Source organism: Cryptomeria japonica, chromosome 10 (genome assembly GCF_030272615.1).
Source record: "Cryptomeria japonica chromosome 10, Sugi_1.0, whole genome shotgun sequence".
NCBI lineage: Eukaryota > Viridiplantae > Streptophyta > Pinopsida > Cupressales > Cupressaceae > Cryptomeria > Cryptomeria japonica.
The window spans coordinates 451,476,569-451,500,426 of record NC_081414.1 but is presented as its reverse complement, the minus strand read 5'-3'; the positions used below and the strand labels follow the sequence as shown (position 1 = coordinate 451,500,426).

The 23,858-nt window shown below is 38.0% G+C and overlaps 1 protein-coding gene across 6 annotated transcripts in view; it reads left to right on the top strand.

Annotated features, from left to right (window-relative positions):
- The window catches only part of LOC131067530 (uncharacterized aarF domain-containing protein kinase At5g05200, chloroplastic), a 242,703-nt gene that overhangs the window by 188,663 nt on the left and 30,182 nt on the right, over positions 1–23,858 (top strand). For 2 of the 6 annotated variants that reach the window (XR_009359156.1, XM_058002567.2), the window contains exon 10: positions 8,702–8,812. Coding sequence is in view for 1 of the 6 variants with exons in the window: in XM_058002567.2 (XP_057858550.2) it covers positions 8,702–8,812 (111 nt within the window). In the remaining 5 variants the exon portion in view is untranslated. Of the gene's footprint in view, positions 1–447; positions 536–8,701; positions 8,813–10,275; positions 10,473–23,858 lie in introns of those variants that run through there. The other 4 variants (XR_009111826.2, XR_009111828.2, XR_009111827.2 and 1 more) reach the window with 4 other exon arrangements.

The following is a 23,858-nucleotide window of genomic DNA, read 5'->3' as shown; positions in this document are numbered from 1 at the left end:
ATTTACATTCATTTGTTATTGCTGATAAATAAAAATCAGAAATCTGAAATTAGTTTCCAGTCAATTCTTTTATGTGTTATCATTGTTATTCTTTTTGCATTGTCAATTTCCAAAGCATATATTTCAAAAAAACACAAAAAAGCATAAAACCTCAAAAAACGCATCTAAAAACCAAATTTCCAACTGCTGGTCAAAGAAATCAGACTCAGAAATTTATATTAGATTGCTACAATCAGCATTCGGCATGTTTCATGGATGGCATGCCAAATGCAATATCCACACTTTTCATTTCTCTTCTAGTATTGCCGGAGCTAACTTTCAGGGTATGTGTTAGGTTGATCAAAGGAGGACTTCGATGTTGCCAGTGTCCTTGCGTGATTTAATGGAGATGTTTGACACTTTCTGGATGGATTTCTGACAATTTGTCTGTACTTACTGTTGTGACAGGGATTTGCACCCAAAAGCTAAGCTGAGGGATTAACAATCCCGTGAAACATGGAAACACCTTCGAGTCTGTGGGTTGTTCAAATTGAAGGTGAATCTCCAAATTATGGTCTGGCTCCCCTTTCGATATCCTAAAAAACTACTGATTTCTCTAGAAAAGGGATAAAAGGATACTAGAAAATTGGAACTAAACTAACTAATAGGTGATACACCAATTGGAAATGACTTGATTTGCAACTTAGACTTACAAAAACTTCAATAAAAGAAGCTATATCTGCTCACAACTTAACAATGCATGCTTTGCATCAATGTCTCGCATGAAAGATTTGAATTTTCTGATGCTCGTGTAAAGGAAAACAATGTTGTTTTCATAGTTTCATTCATAAAAAATTATAACACAATCATTGATCTGCACTATAACATGTTCTTCCTGAAATAAGCATTGACATGATGGATCAAAATAAAGAGTTCTTTTGACAAAACTACAAGATTTCTACCAAACCAATCATGAACAACACATAAAACCAGAAGATCTTTGAGAAGGAACTCAACTTCTTTATTGATAATCAGAAGTCATTTGCATTACAAGTCTGAAAATCTTTACAAGAATCTGAAAACACATAAGAAAATGAGTTACAAAGTACATGTCCTATTGCTACAGAAAAGAAAAGACTGAGAACTAGCAAGAAGAGAATAAGTAATATGACATATTAGAAAGAAGCTCAAAAATTTGAATTTGAAAATCTAACTCTCTTTGACTTGATGACTCCTTAAAATCAGGTACTTGACTGATGGTAAACTGGGAAATTCAACTTGCCGAGCGAGCTCATTTGAAAATCCCTTTCAAAACTCCCCTTGGATGGTGACTAAGCCTTGGGGGCCTTCAAATCAGGTGTTAAACTGTTGTTCTTGTCTCCAAATCCCCACTCAAATTCTGGGATTTCTCTTTAGTCACCCCTTGTGGCTTATTTTTGAAATCTTTTGTTTGGATTCTGGAAGCATTGATGATTGCCTTAATGATTGGTTTGAATTTGAATTTCAAATTCAAATGTTGTCACCATATTTCATAAACCCCCTAGGATGCCCAAATCAACTCAAAACCTTCATGAATCTGCTCAATGTGAGTGAACTGTTGTTCATACTATGGCTGCTATGTGACTGGTTCATGGGTGCTCTGTGTTTAAAGACCTTAAATTCTGCTCTCTTGACCATTGATTTGATTCAATACATTGATCTCTCTATAGAACCAATCTCAGGCTGTCTTCTTTTATTGCTTGAGATTATACCTTGATGAGTAGTCTCTTGTTGGTTGAAAATTTTGTACACTTGGGGGATGTGCAAAATTGTGGTTTCAGCCACAGCGTGTGAGTATGATACTCTCCTAATTTAAGGAAGGCTCCCCCTATCTACAAACTAAACTAATCTAATATGGATGGGACATCAATCTTTCTTCTTCTTTCAAGAAAAACTATACTCTTTTCTCTTCACAGAAAAGTAATAGCAATTGGAAATAAATAACAACAAATAAAAAAATGAGACTTTTTTGTAGGATTTTTGGAACATAAAAGGAAGCAAAGTTTCGATAAAGGCACAAAGACCTTCGTCACTTCCCCAAGATGGGAAAACAGAAATGAAAGCACACAGTCTTCAACACTTCTATTGTCCTATCAACCTTTGTAGATGATTTTCTAGTAACCAAACACAGTATGTAGCAGCTCAAAGTCTAACAACATGATGCACTTCACCCTATAGACACAAGTCTTGAAAATAGAAGGAGCACAAATTCTACAAGCTATCTTCCTTCTTGAGCTTTCCACACTAGCTTCAAATATGATAAGTAGCTCAAAGTCTGCAAGACCAAATCTGAAAACCAAACATATAACTCTAAATACAATTAGCAGCTCAAAGTCTGCAATATAGAATTTAAATCTCTCTTGAACAATAGAACAAAAATCACAATCAACTCCAAAAAATGTCATCACATAACAAGTTGAATTGGCACAAAGTCTCAACACAACTTGCCTCTTTTATTGAAAGCAATTTGATTTACATCTAAGCTCAAAGTCTTAGAGTGCACATACAAACTGACAGAATTTTGTTGCATTGCCAAAAGATATCCATTACAATAGATTCCTTCAAGTGTTTATAGGAGAGGAGCCTTGAGAAAAAGGTGGGAGGATCCTAACTAACTTGAGAAATTCTCTCAACCACCATGACTTATTCCAACTACAGTCCTAATTGAACTCAACTTGTAGTTGCTTTACATGTAATTACAAAAGTGCAAGTGATGAGTTAACTTGCAATTACAAAGTTATTTTTTACATGTAACTTGTCAAAACAAAATTACAAATGCATAATTAAAACTATTCTCTGTGTCCAAAGACACGACTCTAACTGCTTCATCCTTTGTCTGTGATGATCTTCATGTTGCTTCAGGATGCTAGAACTTGAAATATTCTGGATCAGTGAAGACATCTTGAACCGGAACGGGAATTTGCATCCTTAATGATCTTTGTGTCATTGGCCAACGAACTTCAGCCTTATCTTCTTGCTTGGGGTAGTACTGGCTTTTCAGGAGGGAAAGGGATGCCTTCCTCTTTTCATGTCATGACCATCTCTGTCTTGAAAGCATTCTATGCTCTCAACCATGAATTGTTGTTGTATCTCTTCTTTGTATCATCCTCCAATCTTGAAATTTGCTTGCAAAATAAGGTCCATGCCTTAATCCATTGATTTGATAGATCGTGTGTGCAAACCGAACTGACAAGGGAAGGGATAAACTGATGCAAAAATGGGCTCACAAGTGAATTTCGGGTTTTGGAAGCTGCATTACATGTGTGGGAAATTGTGGAGAACAAACATGCAACTTCATATGTGTAATGGGTAAACACAAGTTTGCACTTGTGATTGGACCTTTAAAACTCATTTTCAAGTGTTTTTTGAGTGCATTTTGGAGCCATTTCGGATCTTGGGGAACGTGTTACAAGTATACAAGTGGGGAAGAACAAATGTGCAATCGGGCTTTTGAAACCCGAATGCAAGTATACTTGTAAAAAGGAAAATGAAGTAGTGAGTGAAAAATGAGATTTTGACATGTAGGAAATGGTGGGAATGGTATGTACGGATGATGGCAATGAATATGAGTGAAAACGAAAAGATTTTTGGAAGATCATCTTTATGAAAATGGGAAGAACTTTTATCTTGTAATCAATTTTTAAAAACCCGATTTTGAAAGGATGACCATTTTTCCAACTTTGAAACTTGGAATTTCAACAAAAGATGGTTAAGATTTTTCAACCAAAGGGGTAGATCAACTATTTTCATCTCACTTGCAATCGAATTTTTAAATCCCGAATGCAAGCAAAGAGGGAAAATGGGGAAAGACAATGCAATTTGCAAATTGCTTTGCAAACTTGGAACAAAGGGGAAAATCTCTCACAAAACTGATTTTAGGAAAGAGCAAAACAAAACTAACATATATACAACTTGATCAAAGAAACTAAAACAAACTAAAACAAGAAATGAAAGCAAGAACAAGAGAAGAAAACATACCTTGATCAACAAAAACGACCTCCCAAGAACAGGAAGCAATCCTTGAAAGAAGAGAATGAATCTCTTAAATAGACAAAAGAAGACGATTCAAACTCTAGCAACGTTTTTCAAAAACGCCATATGCGGCAAAAAAGCCTAACAAATGCATGAAGAATCGGTCAAATGAAGCTTCCAATCCCCACGGCTAGGTAAGAGAAGCCAAAACGACTTAGGAGAAGGAGGATTCATGGCACTTCCAAGAGGTAAATTGTGGCATTTGAAGAACACATGTTTTTTATTTTAACGCATTTGAACCAGCAAAAACGACTACCATATGGCACAAAAAGAGTTTTAAAATGCTTGAAAATAGATTAGGATTCAAAATGCCTTCCTCCTAAAATCTCTCCACAAAAATCGATTAAATCCTTCAACAAATTCGACTTCAATAGCTGGTCGAGTTCTTGGAGAAGGGCAACAAGTTTAAAATGTAAGCAAAAGACATGAAATCGGGTTTGTAAATCCCCTTTACAACAAGTTTTAATTTGCTTCACTTTTCAACTCATAAGGCAAAATCGGGTTTGTGAGACAAAAGAACAAGAAGAGCAAAAATAAACAACAAAAAGACTTGTAATAGGGAAATAAAATCCCCTTTACAAGTTAAAAATGACTTAAAAGACATAAAAAGCCAGGGGGAAATAAAAAGTAAGTTACAAGTGACAAGTTTTAAATAAAGTGCACTTGTAATTGTTTTAAAATTTCCCTACAACACTAAAACAAGAGAAAATTAAAACTTGCAATTAAAGGAAAATTTCTCACCTGCAGCTAGGAAGAAAAAACCCGAAATTGAAGGAAAGACATAGCAAACAAACTCGAAACGCGATGAAATTTGAAACATGAATTGAGGATGGATCAAAGATCAGCCCAGTTTAACCAAAAGAGAAAATTTTGCCTCGAGAAGCGTGCCTTAAGAGTAAAATCTTCAACTTGCAATGACTGCTCTAAAACCCGAAATTGCACAAAAAGCTAGGAAAAGGAAGACCAAAACTCACCAAAACCTGGACAATGATGGCAAAGACACCCCCCAATGATTTGACACTAACAAATGTGAGTTTTGCACCTCGTAAAACGTGCCTTGGAGACAAAAATGACACATTTTAAGCAAAAAATTGTAGGGGTTGTCACATTTTTGAAAATCCAAAAATGCGGACAACATCTCTGTTATCTCTCTACCCTTAGGACTGTATCTATGACAACATAATATGTGTTTTGGTCTGATGTCATTTGGAAAGACAAAGCAAAACAGTGTTGGGACTATGTTTTGGTGATACTAAACTCTGTCTTATGGCTTCTAGGCTGCATTCGAGATTCTTCACAGTGCAAATACCACTGCTATTTTATAACCACCATTAATGATAGGGACACGTCTTGTGTTGGTCTGGGGAATCTGTCCTTCCTTCTCAACATTGCCATTTATTCTCAAGATCACTGCTTTGGTTCAATCTCATCCTTCTGAAAACTCAATGTTATTTATTGCTTTTGCCTCTAGCTCGCTGTTACCACGTATGTTTTCTGCATGTCTTCTGAAGATTATCTCCATATGGCTTCATAGATAGTGTAACAGGTGCAGATGAGATTGAAAGTATCTCATTTGCAGAAAAGAATAGAACTAGAAGAGAACTCTCAGTGAACACTTAGAAACCCTAAAAAAGGCGTGAAGAGTTAGGCTTTCAAATATTTCAGAATCCATCCAAAAGGAAACAATAGCTAGACTCAACCTTGCATACGTGGAATGAGGCTTTGACTGACTTCCCCTTCTTTTTAATAAGCAAACTGTTGTCCTAATTTTTGAACTTGCACAAATTGGGACAACCCCACAGTTTTTTGCTTGAAATTTGAGATTTTAAGGCTCTATACATGTTTTCCAAGGCATTTTTCCATCACCTAGGAATCCATTGATGAATCCAAGTCCTTCACCTCCGTTTTTGTCAATTTTCATTGTCTTAAAGTTGGGTTTTTCTTCAATTTCGGGTTTCAAAGCAGTCACTGCAAGTAGGAGATTTTAATACAAAATTACAAGATTTTAAGGCTCTAAGGCATGCTTTCCAAGGTGGAAAGTCTACATTTCTTGATAATAAATCAATCACGTGCTTATCTTCCGTCTCTGTGAAAACTTTGGCCTTCATTTTGGCCATTTTTTGTGCAATTTCGGGTTTCAGATCAGTCACTGCAAGTAGGAACTTCTTGATGTCATTGCAAGTAAACTCACTCCAGGCAGGAACTTTTTGACGCAATTACAAGTTTTAAATTTCACCCTATGTTTCTTTTTTCCCTTGAAGTGTTTGAAGGAACTTTTTGAGGTCATTGCAAGTAATTGAAATTACAAGTCTTTCAACTTGAATTTGTCTCCAAGAAAGCCGAAATTGGCCTTTAAGTCCTATTTTCAAACTTGTAAAGTGAGTTTTGAAACCCGAAATTGGCTTCAAGTCATATTGGAAACTTGTAAAGTGATTTTAAAAGCCCTATTACAAGTTATTTGTAAAAAGTAACTTGTAACGGGTCATAAAAAACCCGATTTGCTTGAAGTATTACAAGTTATTTTAAACTTGTAATGAGTCCCCCCAAACCTGAAATTAGTTTTGCAAATGTTTTTGTGGATTTTTTAACTTGCTCTTGCTCATATGAACCCCGATTGGACAAATTCTTGGCATGAAGAACTCTTGGCAGATCTGCAACTTCAATGAATCCATGTTTCACGTTTTAAGGAAGAGCTGAGTCTTTGTTGCCAAGTCACGTGGGAAGATTTGCTAAGACATGGTGCAGATTTTTTGTTACTGTTTAAACGGTTAGGGTTTGTTGAAGCAAGTAAAATGATTTTCCAAAGAAACTTTGGTATCTTCCCTCCATGGTCGGATCTCCACAAGGCGGCTGCAAGTTTCTTTTATTCCTAATGTCAAAGTTCTTCATCTCCATTGTTTTACTCCCATTATGGATGATTTGCAAAGTTTTTCCCATTGCATTACAAGTTAAATCAGCTGCTAATCCACCCCAAGCATGGCCAAATGTGAGCACATTTCCTAGTTGTTCAAGGACAAGTGAACGCTATGGTGAATTTGCCAAGGAATTTCCATGAATTGCTAAGAAAAAATTCAGACTTGAGTGTGAATCCATGTTCCAACCCTTGATTTTGCATTTTAATTTTGGATTTCCTTATTTGAACTTAGGATTTCACATTTTAATTTTAAAATTCCACATCTCCACCAAGGATTTTGCATTTAAATCTTGAATACCATACCTCAATCATGGATTTAATATTTGAATTTAGGAATTCCCTATCTCAAACAAGGATTTCACTTAAAATTTGCACTTTGGCCAAAGATTTTTTTTTACAAAATTTTACTATTTTCTCTCCTATCAAGGTTGGAAATCTGACCTTGACAAGGAGTTTTCTCTAAATCCACACTTAGCATTTCAAAATTTCAGTATTCAGACAACTTCTTTTGACAACTTTGATGAGTTTTGACAATTTTTTACAACTTTGACAGCTTTTGAAAACTCCGTGCTTTGTCAAGTGAACTTTGTGAATTTCCTCATGATCTTGCTCTACATTTCCTCATCTTGAAGGTTGCCTATCTATGGATTTGACTTGATCACACCCTTGGTCTTGAATTTGGACAATTCATCATTCCCTATAACAATTGCACATTCCTAATCATAGCAAGGAATTTTCCTAAGCTTTATGGTGGATTGTGCATTCAGTCCTTATCCTGAATCGGAATTCTTGACTCGACCTCTTCCATCCTAGGATTGATCATTGCATTTTCCTAGACTGACAAAACAAAACGAAACCCAAACAAAGGCTAGAGACTAAAATAACTGCCAAGCTAAGCAAAACTACTAACTTAAGAAGCAAAAAAGTGGGGGTCCCCATTTGCAATGGGGTGCGTGTGTTTACAACACAACAGTTTGCATTATCCTTGTTTTATTATGGGAATTGCCAAAATTATGTGCAAATGTTCCCAAAACCACACTAGGGAAGTGAACACCCAAATAAGCATAGATGTATAAGGTGGAGATTGCAAAGTAGGTCGTTACTGACCTTACACATACATGTATATGCACACAAGAACTTTCTTTATGCCTATCATAAACAGAGTAAGAAATTGTTTCTAAGTCACAAAAATCTATGTGCATGATAGAAGCAATAGCCACATAAGCATTCACTGATTTAAGAAGATACCTGTCATGAACAATGTTACAAACTGGTTCTAAATCACAAGAATCTATACAAGGTATTGCCAACATTTTAAATATATTCTCAAATTTAAGCTATCTCTTCATCAAAGTTGGACATGATAGACTTGTTTTTCACCTGTAATTGCTGCTTTTTTGCCCTCCAAGTCAATTGATCAGATCATGAACAAGGTTATGATCGTTGATCTTTTCAATTTGCTCCCTTTATATTCCCTCTATAAAGCCCTGACTTGTATTGCTCAGCCAAATTCAGGTTAAATATTTAATTTTAGTTGTACAAGTAGTCCTTTGTAGTCTTATGACTTCCTCAAAAATATACAACGTACATTATAAATGTGTTGTATGTGTGTGTGTAGGTGTACACATACATAAATATGTATGTGTAATGTACAAACAGACTCATATGCACACACACATCATTCTTATCAAGCATATAATCTATTTTTCTAAGTTGGATATTCTTCATTGTGTTCAGGACCTGGATTCTGAGCTTATAGTTGCAGCAAGTAGTGGACCAAATAATGCAACAATCTCAGCAAACTTGGCTCTTGATGAACAGAAAATGAATGCCTTATTCCTTGATGTGGTAACATTTTCATCTTGCCTATTACCATGTTTTCCATTTTTTGTGTTTCTTATTTACATTACTAGAACAGCTAGGAGTGTTTTGACTTTGAAGGTTTCCTTTCTTTTCTGTTTCATTCGAAAAGTGGAAGTCCTAGGTACAAGAAACAAATGCCAGTTTATTGCATAACTAGCGAAAGCTATGTTGCATTGCTTCTTAATATAACTGAAAGTTAGAAATATTGAGTAGTTGAAACAGAATGAACCTAAGAGCACAAGTAGGAAAACAGAGAGCCAAAATAAAAATGAAAAGAATTCACACAAAATGTTATGTTTGCAATTCGTTTTTAATTTGCAATGTGGATTATAGAGATGGCACTATTTTACTTAGACCATTTAAACTGAAGAGCTTTCACATCTTGAAGCCCTCTTTGTTGCTAATGTCATCACTCAGCTAAGAATATGGAGACACTTATCCTTTCATTCCGTTTAAATTCAATAAATATCAAACAGGATAGTTACATAAATGTAGATACATACTGTGTAGCTCTAATTGTAATACCGCAAAATTCTTGTTGAGGCTTGACCGGCATGCAAGTGGACTTCCATCTCAGAAGACTTGTCATAAATACTTGCAAAATATTGTACTTATCTATTTTACTCTTTAATTTCAATTAGGGAATGTGTAATTTATGTACCCTGTCTTATATTTTATTACCAGTGCAATTGTTTAACTCTAATGGGATTTGATTACTCAATTCTGTAATGTATAAACAGACGACATACACAACAATAGTACAATTGCAACAATTTCTATTCTCTTATTTATGTGTGTATGGTTTTATATTGGGTTTCTTTCTTCATTCATGCAGATTGTTACTTTTCTGTATCTCTTCACATGTCAATATCAGGGCATAATAATAAGGCGTTGCATCCATCTTGATTCTTATCTGAAATTTGCCATAAGAGACCACTCAAAATCAAGCTTTCTGGAGTGTGTGGAACTCAACATCTTCTGTTTGGACTGAATTTTCCCAAGTCAGATGAACTGATCATGCAGAGCATCTTTTGCCTCCTGCATTGGAGTCCAAATTGACCTCCATACATGCTTTTTGGCCTCTGGAAACATTCCAGAATCAAATTTCTACCTCATTTTTGGAATTTTACTAGCAGAAAAATCTCATTATGAACATTATCTTTACCTTCCTCAATAGGTCCATATTCTCATTTTGGTATGCCATTTTTGGTGATCTTGTGACCTGTTCAAAAAGGAAAGGTCTGATTTAAGTTGAAAATTTTCAGGCAAGTAGATTTTACATTTAACACATTTACATTTTATTTCCAGATTAAAATACTTGTTTTTACTTTTAGCTAATAGAAAGAAAAGAAGCAAAGTCATGTAACACTACAAAAGGAGAAGAGTTTTTTTTGCAAATCTGCTCTGTTTTGTTTATGTTAAAATTTTTCTTTTTGACTGTGCGCAAGAAGGGCACAAGGTTCTCACACAAACATGAATCTCTTCTTGAGCATAGCTGCCTCATCAGCTCCTTCGTGAGCTGATGCAAGCCAACAGCTTCAGATGTAAGAGCAACAGCAGTTCCGTACCTTCTCAGAATGAACTCTAAGAAAAAATAGCAGCTTCTGGACTTGCAACAAGAGTTCATACAACCATCCAAATAAAGGTATGGACACAAATAACTAAACATATTGCATGCCTAAAATTTAATTATTTGTGTCCTTGTCTGAATTTCTGTATTCATGTCACCAATAACTAACTCTTCTGGATGGTTTCTTTGAACAAATTTTGAAGGGGTTCTGGGTGCCTTCATTGGTGTAGAAGTCTTCTCATTTTCGTCTTCCTTTTCATCTTCCTCTTTGCTTCTTTCTTCCTCCTCATGATCAGCTTCTTTCTCTACTTCATTGTGATGGAAATTTTCATCAACATTTCTACTTTTAATCACCTTATGTAGTCAGTTATTGTAACACCTGAATGCTTTGCTTCTTGATGAATAGCCAAGAAATATCCCTTCATCGGCTCTTGTGTCAAATTACCTTAAATTTTCTTTATCTCTTCTTATAAAACACTTGCTACCAAATACTTCGAAGTTTTTTACTGTGGCAGCCCTTCCTTTCCACAATTCGTATGGAGTCTTATCATGATTGACTCTTATTTGTGCTCTATTTAGGATATAAAATGCTGTATGTACTGCCTCTCTTCATAATTATGCCGATAAATTAGATTCATTTAACATGGTCCTTGACATTTCTTGTACGCTCCTATTCTTCATTTCCACCACTCCATTTTGTTGTGTTGTCCTAGCAGCTGAGAATTGTCTCCTAATTCCATAGTTTTCACAAAATTCTTCAAATTCTTTTGATGTGAACTCACTCCCTCTTTCTGATCTTAAGCATTTTATCTTCAATCCGGTATCATTTTAAACTAAGGCCTTGAATATCTTAAACTTTCCTAATGCCTCAGACTTCTCCCTTAGGAAAGTGACCCAAGTGAACCTAGAATAGTGATCTATTAACAGCATGAAATATCTTTCACCATATATGCTTTTGGTACGAGTTGGTCCACAAAGATCCATGTGGATGAGCTCTAATGGCTTGGATGCAGAATTTTCCTTTGATTTGAATGTGACTCTTGTTTGTTTTCCAAGTTGGCAATGTTTGCAAGTAGTATTTGAAGGTTTAGAGATTTTAGTGATAGTGTTGTGATACTTAGGAATGGTAGGATATTATCCATCTTGTTGTCTATATTAGGCTTTGATAAGAATCTAGAATGTAGGCCAATTTGTAATATTGTTCTTATGTGTGTGCCACCAACCTGTGACATTGAGGACTAGTGTTGACATCTTGTATTGTTGCCATTCTTACCTTTTCTATTTTGAATGTGTTTTCCATATCTAAAATGTATTGAACAACATCCCCTACTCTAGAAAATTGGGGCAATTTGATATGGGAGATACCTTGTTTGATGTTTTGTGTATCTAGCATCAATGTTTTTGTGTTGGAGGCGGTATGTGTGTGGCTTCTAATCATACATAACCAATAGAAGCCAAATACTATGTGTGTCAGTGTAGATGCCTAAGATACCTTACATATGGGTTCGATAGAGCTTTTGTGTACTCGTTCTACATAGGACCTATCTTCAATGTTGAGGGGGGTGTCTACTATTTGTTCATCATTTTCAAAAGAAATTTCCACAGTTCTTGAATCTATGATAGCATTGGCATTTACAAACCATCTTAAACCAACTAGAGCCTAGAATTTATTAAAGAAAATACTTCGTGTAGTCTACTTCAAAATCCACACATTGCGTAATCCCCTTGATGTTTACCTCTACATTTTGCCATGTACTTGTTGTGACCTTTTGACACATCGCCCCATTGCAAATGGGGACCCCCTCTTTCTTGCTTTTCGTGTCTTGTTAGTTTAGGGTTTTGGCAGCAAGATGACAATTTTGAGCTTCCAGTGTTGGAGTCTCGAGTTTTGAAGTGTGATCATGCCTAATTGTTATTGGGGTTTTAGAGTTTTAAATAGATCAAGCACGAGTCAGATGTTAAATGTCTAGGTGATCCTAATTTTGTCGAAGTATAGACTTATGAGTGTGATTGAGTGTTGAATGTCCAAGTTGAGGATATTTCTTTGTGCCTAAGTGTTAAAAGGTCCTTTAGGGGTTAGGGGTTATTTTCTTGCTCCTAGAAGCTAATTCAAGTCAAATTTGCACTTTATCCCGATGAAATCCCTATTGTCTCGCTCAAATTTTGATAAATTTGGCTAAGTCTCGATGCATTTTAATGAAATTGGAAGTGTCCAGATGTTTTTGAGTGGAAGAATCATTAAATTCTTGATGAAAATCCATGTTCTAGTGGTCAAAAAGTCAAAATTCCTTATGGAAGGTGCTTTTCCCCCCACATTTCCGATGACCCATGATTTTTCTGCACTCAAAATCCTAATGGTAGGTGAATTTCCCCCAAGCCACTAGAGGCTAGTGGTATGGACTACATGGATTCCACACATGCATTCAACAAATTCATTCATTCAATCTAAATACTTGAAACAAATTCTAATCTATTTGGAGGTAATGAGAACCACAAGTCCATAAAAAACACTTAAACAAAAGTCACCATCAATGGAACAATGACTTGTATATAAATCTCCAGCATATAACCGAAAATTCTAAAAATTCTCTCTTACAAATGAGAGGCAATGGGGTTTATATAGAGCCTCAAAAGAAATGAATGACCAAGATTCATTCAAAATCAAGGGCCAAGATCAAGCCAACACAACCCTAAAGTTACCCTAATTAGGGTTTACATAAAGAATGGAGCCACCAACATGTGATCTAATGGAATAGTGCCTAATCATCAAGTAGGGAATCTTGTAGAAGATTTCGGCCTACATCCTTCTCTCTCACAGCATATTCCAAGAATCTAGCCAATACTGAATCTAACTCCATGGTAATGCAAGGCAAAGCATCCTACTGCACATCAAATACATCCAATACACCGGAACAAGCATCCAAAGTATTATCCCAATCTGGCATGAGCTTCTGCGAATTATGGACATGGATCAACAAGGAAACCAAATCATTAATTTGATTCTTCTTCAAAGAATCCAACTAGCTGAAGTACATAAACTTTATCTTATCTCTCGATTCTTTAAGTGTAGACCGTTGGTAGCATTGACATCTACCCCCAAGAATCCATCAATAGATGTAAGGATCCTCGATTGTATCTCCTGAATCGATCCTTCCATCTCTACACAATCCTTTCGTGCATGCTCATAAGTGGATTTCCGCATGGCCAATGTACAATACCAACCATGGAAATCATATCTATCTCCTCCGTGCACAACTTTCTCCTGAATCAATGTGGACATTGGAATCTTCTTCAACACTCTGAGGCAAGGAATGGTCTTCTCCTGAATAAGTTGGAATTCATCCCAAACTCCCTCCACATACTGTATCCTGAATATGAGTGTCATTGTCTTGTCAAATACACAGAGAAACTGCGTAAGGAGATCATTCGCCTGTTTCTTCACATCTTCCATCCATTTCCCAAATTCTTCATGTGTACTCCTTGCTGCCTCATAATAAAAATCAAGTCCACAGTCAACTACAATAGGGGAAACAAAGGTGGGATCTTCATGCCTCATCCCTGCAATGTACTCCTTAAGTTTGATGTTCTCTTCCTTGTACTTCTCTTTCTTCTCAATCTCCCTATCCAACCTTGCATTGATCACTTGAATAGTATCATCGAGTTCCTGGAACTCTTACTCTTTTGTAGTTGGTCCAAGGACAACCGAAGTGATCTAGAAATCCATAAGTGTAGCATTATCCATAGTCACATCACCAATTGGGACAGCCACCAGTGCAATCCGCATTCCTGTTTCATCTCTAGCTATATTCGAAAGTATCTTAGCCTTCTTAAGTTCTTTCTCCTTATTACTCCTGGCTAACTAGTCATCAATATTATCAATAGACTACGCCTCTACCATCTTCTTAATTTTCTCCATGCTCTTCATCAACCAATCGGGAATGGTAGATATTTCCATTCCATCATCAGGACACATTTCTCGATCAAGCCCTCTCAATGCCAAGATAACATCATCATCATTCTTGTCCCTAGTCAAATCATAAACATTATTACCCAAACTAACCTCCAATAGGACAGTAGGAGATCCCGGCTGCTCATCATCTTCATTAGGTGGCGTGGGTTGTGACGTAGCATGCAACTCCTGAGTATTATCTAGCAAAATCACTATGTTGGAGCATTGTTCAAATTCCTTACTCCACTTTGGCATGTCAACTTCCTTGATTGAGGAGGAACTAAAGGGAGACAAAGGAGCGCTAGGCTTTTGGTTCTTCTTCTTTTTCTCTTGACTAACTATCTCCTTCCCCTTCGTCCTGGATTCTCTAGGCACACTCTTCCTACGTTTAGGAGCATGACTCTCCTCAGCTGCATGAATCCTTACATGACTAACTATTCCCTGATCATCCTCAAGAGAGGATTCCTCTTGTTTCATTTTCTCATATGTGAAGACAACGCCCATATCTATCAATCTGTTTGTCTTCTTGTCTACCCATTCTCTGGAGAAATCCATGACATCTCTCATGAGAACATTCAAATCTGTAACTTCTCGCTGTGACAACCTAGGAATAGGATAGATTTCTTCATTTCATTTTCATACTGCAGATGGGTATGATCACTATCATCCAATATCTGGTCAGGACTGAAAATGAGTTCACGCTTTCTCATAAAATCCACAGACATCCTGGACCACATTCTCCTTTTCACTACTTGTTCATCCATCAGGTTAGCCTAGTAATCTTCAATGTCAACCTTGTGTCTGAATCTGTCTCCTAAGATCCTTTCAACATTCTTATGCAGATCAAATCTGTCTCTTTTCGTATAGGTTGCAAGGAGATAGAATGCAAGCTCACCAATCACTGTACTAGATGAAGCGGCAGATTGGCACACTTCCAAAATTTTCCCTATAGCAATAGGAAAGGTCATCCCTGTTCTAAGTTTCTCCTTCTGGATGAAATCGAATTCCAGAAGTTGTCTCACCACCTCCAGTAGGATCATTTTGTCTGTAGGATACCTAGGGAGCCTGTATTGTTCTAACCTTGTAATATCCCTTGCCTAATCTGATGTTAAACTTGTTGTTTAAAGCTTGAGGAATATTGTCAAACAATTCACATATAATCTTCTAGCTTGCTGGTCTGAGTTACCAGTCTGATATGATTGATTTACTGAAATCTAATTGCTTTTAATGGCTCAAGGTATTATATCAGACAATTCGCATACAAACATTAGGCTTGTTGTTCTAAGTTTCAGACAGATAACTTTGCATGTTATTGACACAAAAAAAAGGCTTTGCATAACTTTGCGTGTTATTGACACCGATACACATGGAATGTATTTGCGAAAGATTTTCAGTGACATCTAACATTACAACTCAATCCATAATGACTTTTGATATTTCAAATGCATATATATGAATCACTAAACTGAAAACAACTTGAATATGCATCAAATTGGGAAATTGTTTTTTTGTCAAATATATAGCATGCAACCTCAGATTGGAAACAAGACTTATGACAGCATAAGTAAAGCTCAGAACCGACTCCTTTATTGGATGCAAAATACCAAATGCTATCAAGCTTGCAAGTATGTGCATTCACCCCTATACTCAGAAAATAGATATGGCCGTCTGAAGCAGCAATGACAACACGTAGTTTTGCAATGCAAATATGTTACAAATCTTAGAATGAACCTGTTTGGAGAGTCACCTAATACTGAAAATGAAGAGAAAGCAGTAATCAACTAAAAGAGTCTCCCTTTGGCACAAATCGAATTCCTTCCTTGGCCGCCCCTGTTCTGATGTATCTCAGACCTCAAAAAATTAATAGCGGCTACCACGACCTCCTTTCTACACTAAAACCCTTTGATTTCTCCTTAGGATGAGAGCGCTCCAGTTTGGGAATAAAATGGCTGCATTAAATGGGCCCAATGATCAAAATTGTGGTTCTTCTTCAACCATGGCAAAAAATGAATATGACTGAGACAATAACTCAGAAATAAGTCGATCCAATCAGCTCCTTGTAATAAATCGATGAAGTCCTCTAGCATTCAAAAATGTCTCCATTTGACTCCTCCAAAATCGAACCTTAGCAAGTTGGCCTTTGGCCACAAATTAAGCACTAATGAGATGACTGAAGTATCACCTCCACAAATGCAACCCTTAAGAGATCTTTCACTCCCTTAGTTATGCTATCAATGGGAGTTACCGTTCCCAATGATTGAAATGATTTATAGAAACCTTTGGCTCCACAAATCTCAACAATGCAAATATCAATTCCTGGATGCCCAACAATGAGGCTGCCCCCCTATTTATTATTTTCCTTCAAGAGGTCGGCCTTCTTCAAGAAGAAATAAAATAATATTTAATTGAACTTTCTAAAAGTTTCCCCTTAAAAAATAATATTATTTAATTGCACTTTAGATAATTAAAATATCATTATAATATAAGGTGCAATTGACAACATACGTGAGAACGCATTATCTCACCAAAATTCATATAAAAATGAAATGTGAAGCCACAAGCAACAGCCCAAGCGCCCCTCTTATCAACTCCTTGGCCTACGAGGGTCAAGTAATAGGCCAAACCCCTCTGCGGACTGATCCTCATGAAAATGGGGACATTACAGAGCCGAATCCCTGAATCCTTAGGTATGTTAAAGTGGGAAATTGTATGTACCACGATCCATATTGTTCAATCAATTTCATTCCCTCTTTGGACAACCACTTGTGGATTCCGCCCTTAAACATCCTTGTAATATACATGGTGAATGCATCATTCACCCTCCTGTTGTAATGTCCCCTTCTCAGTTCTAGACTAATGGATGGAGTCTTAGCCTATTTTGGGAACCCGGTGGCTAACCAGAGACTAAATTTAGGTTTTTGTCTTTAGGAAGGTTTTCGGAGAGGTGTTTGCAGGAGTTCTACAGTTTGCTCTCTAAATTCTTTCTAGGTTTTTCGTGAGCTTGAGGATGGTATAACATGCATTCCAATCTGAGAAGATTTCTGAATTTACTATTTTTAGTACACTGCGACAAGCTAACGGTTGTTTGCTTTATTGGGTTTTTCTGGGTTTTTGGAGAGCTCTAGCATGGTTTGACATGCAAATTCTTCGGAGATGATTTCCGGACTTACTATTTGCAGTAAGTCATGACTGCTTCTCAGAATGTGATGAAAATGACTTTTGACACACTATTTTTAGCGGTATGCTATTTATAGTAAGTACTATTTTTAGCAGTGCTATTTTTGGCAGGGGTTCTGTAGCTCAGCTCAGTGGCTATGTCTGGCAGTGTTATTTTTGGCAGGATCGTGTGTTTGAACTCAGATGACTATTTTCTACAATGCAGTTCAGTACCTTGGCCTCAGCTCATTTTGGCAGTATCCAGTTTTTGGAAAACAAAAAAATTTAACACTTTAATATTCCCCATTGCCTAGGCGTAATTTGTGTTGTGACTTCAAGGGGTCGCCATGGTGTTTTTTATTGAATTATAACTTAAGGCAAGTTGGACGATTTTCTAAGTAAGATTGCCTAAGTTATATTATTATTTATGTCATTGTTGAGCGCTCACTTTACACATTATTGACAATTTTAATAAGGTGACTCTGCTATGATCTTGGACGACTTAGAGAAGGGAAATATTATTTTTATCCTAAGTCTATTTGGCGAAATATTCCACCTTCATATTGAGACGCCAAAGTGAAATTTCATCAATATTATTTCATAAGCATTATATTTATCAAAATGGCGATTAAGGGTGGATGTGACTTGGGCAATTTGGTGAGGTATTGAAAAAAAGTGAAATGAAATGTAAATTAGAGGAAATTTGAATGCCGTATAATCCCATATTGGAGGGAGAAGAAGTTCGATTTGGGGAGAAGGTTATAAATAATTGCCTTAGGCCTTGATTTGGGGGCATCCATGAAGAAAATATAACGAAGTGTTGCTGAAATTTACATTGAGCTTCAAGGAAAGCATACCTCCTAGCATTTGCTAGATTTCTTGCTTAAGAGATAGCAACTAATTGAGCTTGAGACTTCTCTTCATTCATGAGAGCAGATTGAAGGATAAAGATGCAGATTTGTGTTTCATTTTCAGAAGTATGAAGTGTTTTCTGAATTTTTCATGTTGCTGGTTCGTGTGTGCTGAAGGTGTTTTTTGCTCGTGGCTCCTTGTGTGCTGAAGGTGTTTTTTGCTCGTGGCTCCTTGTGTGCTTGATATGTGGTTCTGGGTATTGGGTCAATCTATTCCTACCCCTTGGGCGATGAAATTCACCAATTTGTAGCTTGTCACACGCTGATTTGGATTTTTGGTAGCAAGTCAGACTTTCCAGCTGGGTTGTACCTTTCCTTGGCTGCCTCGGGTTGCATGCAGATTGTTTGTGGTGCTCGCGGTGCAGGTTTGAGGTTCTAATTGTGTTGTCTGTGTTATATCTCTCATTTTCTTTTGATTTTGTGCAATTTGGAGTTGATTTGGAGAAGTTATGAGCAATTTGGGGTGTCCATAGCTTGCTGGTCTGTGTGTTTTTTGTGTGTGTTAGTGATTTTCAGAATTGCATAGTTGTGTATAAGGAGAGTTTTGGGTGTGAGTAGCTTATGTTGGTTGGGGAGTGATTTCCTATTGTTGCTGCAGCTGTTGGACTTGTTATCAGCACTGGATTCTTCATTCTTATCTTCTATGATTCATATTGTAATGTTGGTAGTAGTACTAACATCAATTTCTTTGATCTGTCCTAGTCCCACTACATAAGTGGAAGAGGCTGGCCTTGCTGCCTAGTTTGGACAGTGATTCTAGTAATTTTGTAATCCATGTTTGCATTGTAAGCTGATTAGTAGTACTAGCAGCTATATACTAGGATTGTTGATCTTTGACCCACTGCATAAGTGGAAGAGGGCTTGCCACCTTCTTTTCTATTGTAACAATGTCCTCCCACTGAATAAGCGGTTGAGTTGATTATAATGTTGTCCTCGCGTTGAATAAGCGGTTGAGTTGATTATAATGTTGTCCTCTTGTTGAATAAGCAGTGGAGTTGATAGTAATTTCCTATTCTAGTCCTCCCGCTGCATAAGCGGTAGAGTGATTGTTGTTTCAATTGTTTGGTTTGTTCCTGGCTGGTTTACCACTAGAAATTTTTAGTATTTCTATCTCCCGTTGTATAAGCAGAAGGGGCTCGCTTGCTGCCCAAGTTTGTAATCAATTTTAGTTTCTAGCTTCTAACGATCCCCTCAACACTATATGCTCTCACCCTCTCAGATTGGGCTCTCGGTGATCAAAAGGTGGAAAGGGTTACTTTCAACAGTATTTGGATTTCATTTTCTAACCCTAATGGGTGTTTGTGTTGATTGTAAACTGAAATAATTGAAAAAAAATTAAGGGGGATATTACACCTGTAGTCATCAATTTTACGCATACCAAGTTGTGGATAACATTCATAACATCTATACTATCCTTGTCCATTCTCGACTCCACCTTTGTATATCAATCCTTTATATGTGACAAATCTAGCAGGTATATACACAAGGTAGGAAGTCATGGTGAATGGCTTAGTCTTCTCTGCATTCCTCAACTGAAAATGCAAATTGTTATTGATAATCTTCGACCAATTGATCATTGGTCCTCTTGTACAATCCCAAATAAAGTAAAACATCCATCCTTCAAATAAGGCACCCTGTGGCACCCCCATCACTCGGTTAAGTAGGAATACCAAATCGCTATATTCCTTTTTCAAATTTGTGCACATGAGTGTCCTTGGCGCCTTGGAATGGTGAGGCCTTGGCTCAATCATCCACTTCTTATTCACTACGGTCTTGCATGCATCCCCCTTCAATTTGTACTTCGCTTCATATTCATCCTTTGTTCTATCCTTCATGTCTGCACTATGGACAATCCCAAACACTTCGGCAATTGCATCTTCAGCGAGGTAGGCAATGGTTACCCCTTTGGGAGTCCAGATCATCCTGGAGACGGGATCATAATGTCTTGCGCATTCCAGAACTAACTCACTGCATTGTATGGATTGTGCGAATCCAATGGTGTGATATATGCCACTCGTCATGATATTTGCTCGTGTGGTAGGAGAGTGAATCTGATTCTTTGTTCCGAACATCCTCTGTCGCATTTGCTCCATATTCAGGAAGTTCATGTTTGTATCTACGATATCTTTCCATCGGGATGACAACTTGGAATCTAGATAAAATCCCCTGGACCGTCTTCAATTGTTCCTTCCAAACTCCAATCTCGGATTTAGACATGCTACCTGTACGAAGCTAGAAGTCAATAACTTCGGAAAAATCATCGTGATAACTATTTTCAGAACTGAATAGATTCTGATTTCTAAAGATTTGCACAAATTTAGGAGTGGAAATTAGGAATTCTATCCATATTCCTAACAAATTCTGAAAATAGAACGTAAATATAACAAGAATAGGGTATAAAACCTCTTAAAACCCTCATTTTCAGACTTGGATAAGGTCTGATATGAAAAACTTAAGTCTGAAAACACTCTGTATACTCAGATAATTATTGAAATAAAGCCCAAAAGAGTATACCAGGTCTGGAAATGCCTTGGAAAAGGTGTAAAAGTCTGTTTTTTTCACTTTTGGATGTTTGAAGACACCTTTCTAAACCCACTAATGGCTACCAATAGATCTGAAGATAACCTACAACACTCAAAATCAGTCACTTAGCAAGGTTGCAGCCATGTGGAAACACTTGTAGTTGTCGAAATTTTAGCTCCCAATGTAAAGATGATCAAATCTAGGCGCAAACAAAGGGCTAGTAGAAATGTCTAAGTCTGAGGACAAATCTGAAAGTGAGGTTTCAGACATAGATCAGCAATGAAAACTCTACCAAATGCTCAAAAAACTCATAAAAAATGATGCCCAAGTAAAATTTTCTAAATTTAGAGGTGGCTGGAAATGAAAGATAAGTCTAAAGACAACCTGAAAATAGAGGTTTCAGGCCTCACACCAGCAATGGTGCATTTAAAAAATGCCTCCAAACCACCCTAGAATGGGCCCCAAAGTGGTCTCCAAGTAAAATCGCCCAAGTATGAAGTGGCTAGAAGTGAAGAAATAATTCTGAAAAAAGAATTTCCAGCCAACAATGGAGTTCATACCACTAGCCTGTGGGTTGCTCAAAGTGAAGGTGAATCTCCGGAGATCAGGCTGGCTTCCTGTTCTGATGGATCTCCTATACTAACTTTTTGTGGGAAAAGGGTAAAGAGTTTTGCATGTAATAAAAAACCTATCCTAATAGAGGTGATACACCAAAATGATACAGTTCTACTTGCTGTCCTAAAACTATAAACAATTGCAACAAGACCCAAAAATTATCTCACGAATCAAATAAGATCATGAAATTCATAAACATTTCATGTCAAGGCTCGAAGTTATCTAACTTCTGCATGTAGGAAAAGTGATTTTTCACAAACATGCAAAGAACTATGTTAGCGGCATTATTGTACACAAACACAAGACTAGTTAATTATGTGTAATTGTTTCGGTTAGTTGGCAACTGAGGGGTGGTCGTTGTGGTGCGACGGTTGGCGCTCGCACCCCCTCGGTATCTTTATCTACTTCCGAATGTAACTTGTGACGAAAAACGATTATGACTGGAATAACATCTCTTATATTGCATCTAATATCTATGGCATTATTATTCTGCATTCCGTGTTTTATCTGTGTACTTTAAGTTATTCACCCGAGAGGGTAAACATTTGGCGTCGTTGCCTAGACGTACTCGGGAACGGAAGACGCAGATGGCGCACGGACACGATGGGCCTACCCGTCGGTGAGATTAACCCAGAGACCGACGACGCGCAAACGAAACAATCATCGTGGGACGCAGAGCGTGATGGCAAGAGGCAAAAGGGAAATTGAACCCTGTAATAATCCCGACATAATGTTGAGATAAATTGTGGCCGAAAGGAAAAATAATAAAAGTTTGTTTTTTTCCATGGCGTGTGCTTGCTATGTATGGAAGTGATTTATGCCCAATACATTAAATAAAGATAGAAATAAAAAAGCAGAAACGGACGAGTGGGAGGCCGCGCAGAGGGCCTTGATTCTGGAGCAGCAAGTAGAACGTAGACAGAGGCTGAGGCAACTTGCCGAAGGATGATCTGCTGAAGGGTGGCCCGAGGGGAACCAAGGAGGTGTCATGGAGGGTGCAGAAACCGACGGAAATTTCTACGGGTCGCCAGAACACCGTAGGGTGCGGAGCCACAAAGAGTTTCTGGAGGAAACAAGGTTAAGGAGAGATCTAGTCGAAGAGACCTAGGATCGGTTCAGAAACTTATCCCTTACACCACAAAGTGAGGATCACCAAAGGGAGCCAGGAGTGGGCGCGGGTGACAACGAAGGGGAGGATAACCGTACGGTAGGTGGCACACTCGGCAGGCAAAACACCGTACCTCCAGTCACCCACGCAGGACACACCACCGGCACCGGAGGAACCGGAGGGAGCGACGCAGGGGCCCAGACACAACCACAGCCACCGCCAGGAAGACGACCCCCATCGATGGGGAGTAAACAGAAACTGCCGAAGTTCAATGGCGACGGGAAGGAAGATCTCGTCCGCCATTGTCAAACGTGCGAAACCATATGGTCAGCGAACGGTGTTACCGACCAAGACGAATGGGTAACACAATTCCCAACAACCTTGAGAGGAGTGGCCATAGACTGGTACTCAGATATGGACAAGGCCAAAGTCGGCACATGGCTCGACCTGAAGAAGGAGTTTGGGATAGAGTTCCGCCTCCTGAGAGATGACAACGAAATAGTCGTCGAGATCTATGGAATGAAGCAGAACAAGAACGAGACTGTCCGAGCCTATAGTCGGCGGCTGAAGGAACTATTGGGAAAAATAGAGTCAACCAACAGATGGCTTGAAAAAGCGATGGTTCGTGGAGGGACTAAAGCATTCCCTCCGAAAGAAGATGAAAATCGTCCCACCTACATCGTACGAAGACGCATAGAATAGAGCGATGGATCTCGAGAGCGAGACCAAGACATCGAAGAAAAAGGAGGAGGATAGCTCGTCCGAGGAGGATGACTTGTCACAGGAAAGTAGCAGCGACAGCGAGGCTGGCAAACGGGTGCAAGCACTCCAGAAAGACATGGAGCGAATGAGGAGGGAATTCAAAACAATGAGAAGCATCGATCGGACCAAAGGGGACATATGGTGCACTGAGTGCAAAGAGGAGGGGCACACAAAGGGTACTTGCCCGAAGAAGGCATTCTGCGAGATTTGCCAAGTGATGGGACACTCCACCAAGGAGTGCCCATACAACATGAAAACCCAGAATACGCAAATGAACCAGGTGCTGTTCACGGAGCAGGCCACAACGTCTGCACCAGCGGGTACGGGCCAACAAGCGAACAACAATGCAACCTCGGGAGGCTACCAAGATAATCGGTGGGGAGGACGAAACAACAATAACAACAATAACAACACAAGGAGCCGGATCCAATACGACT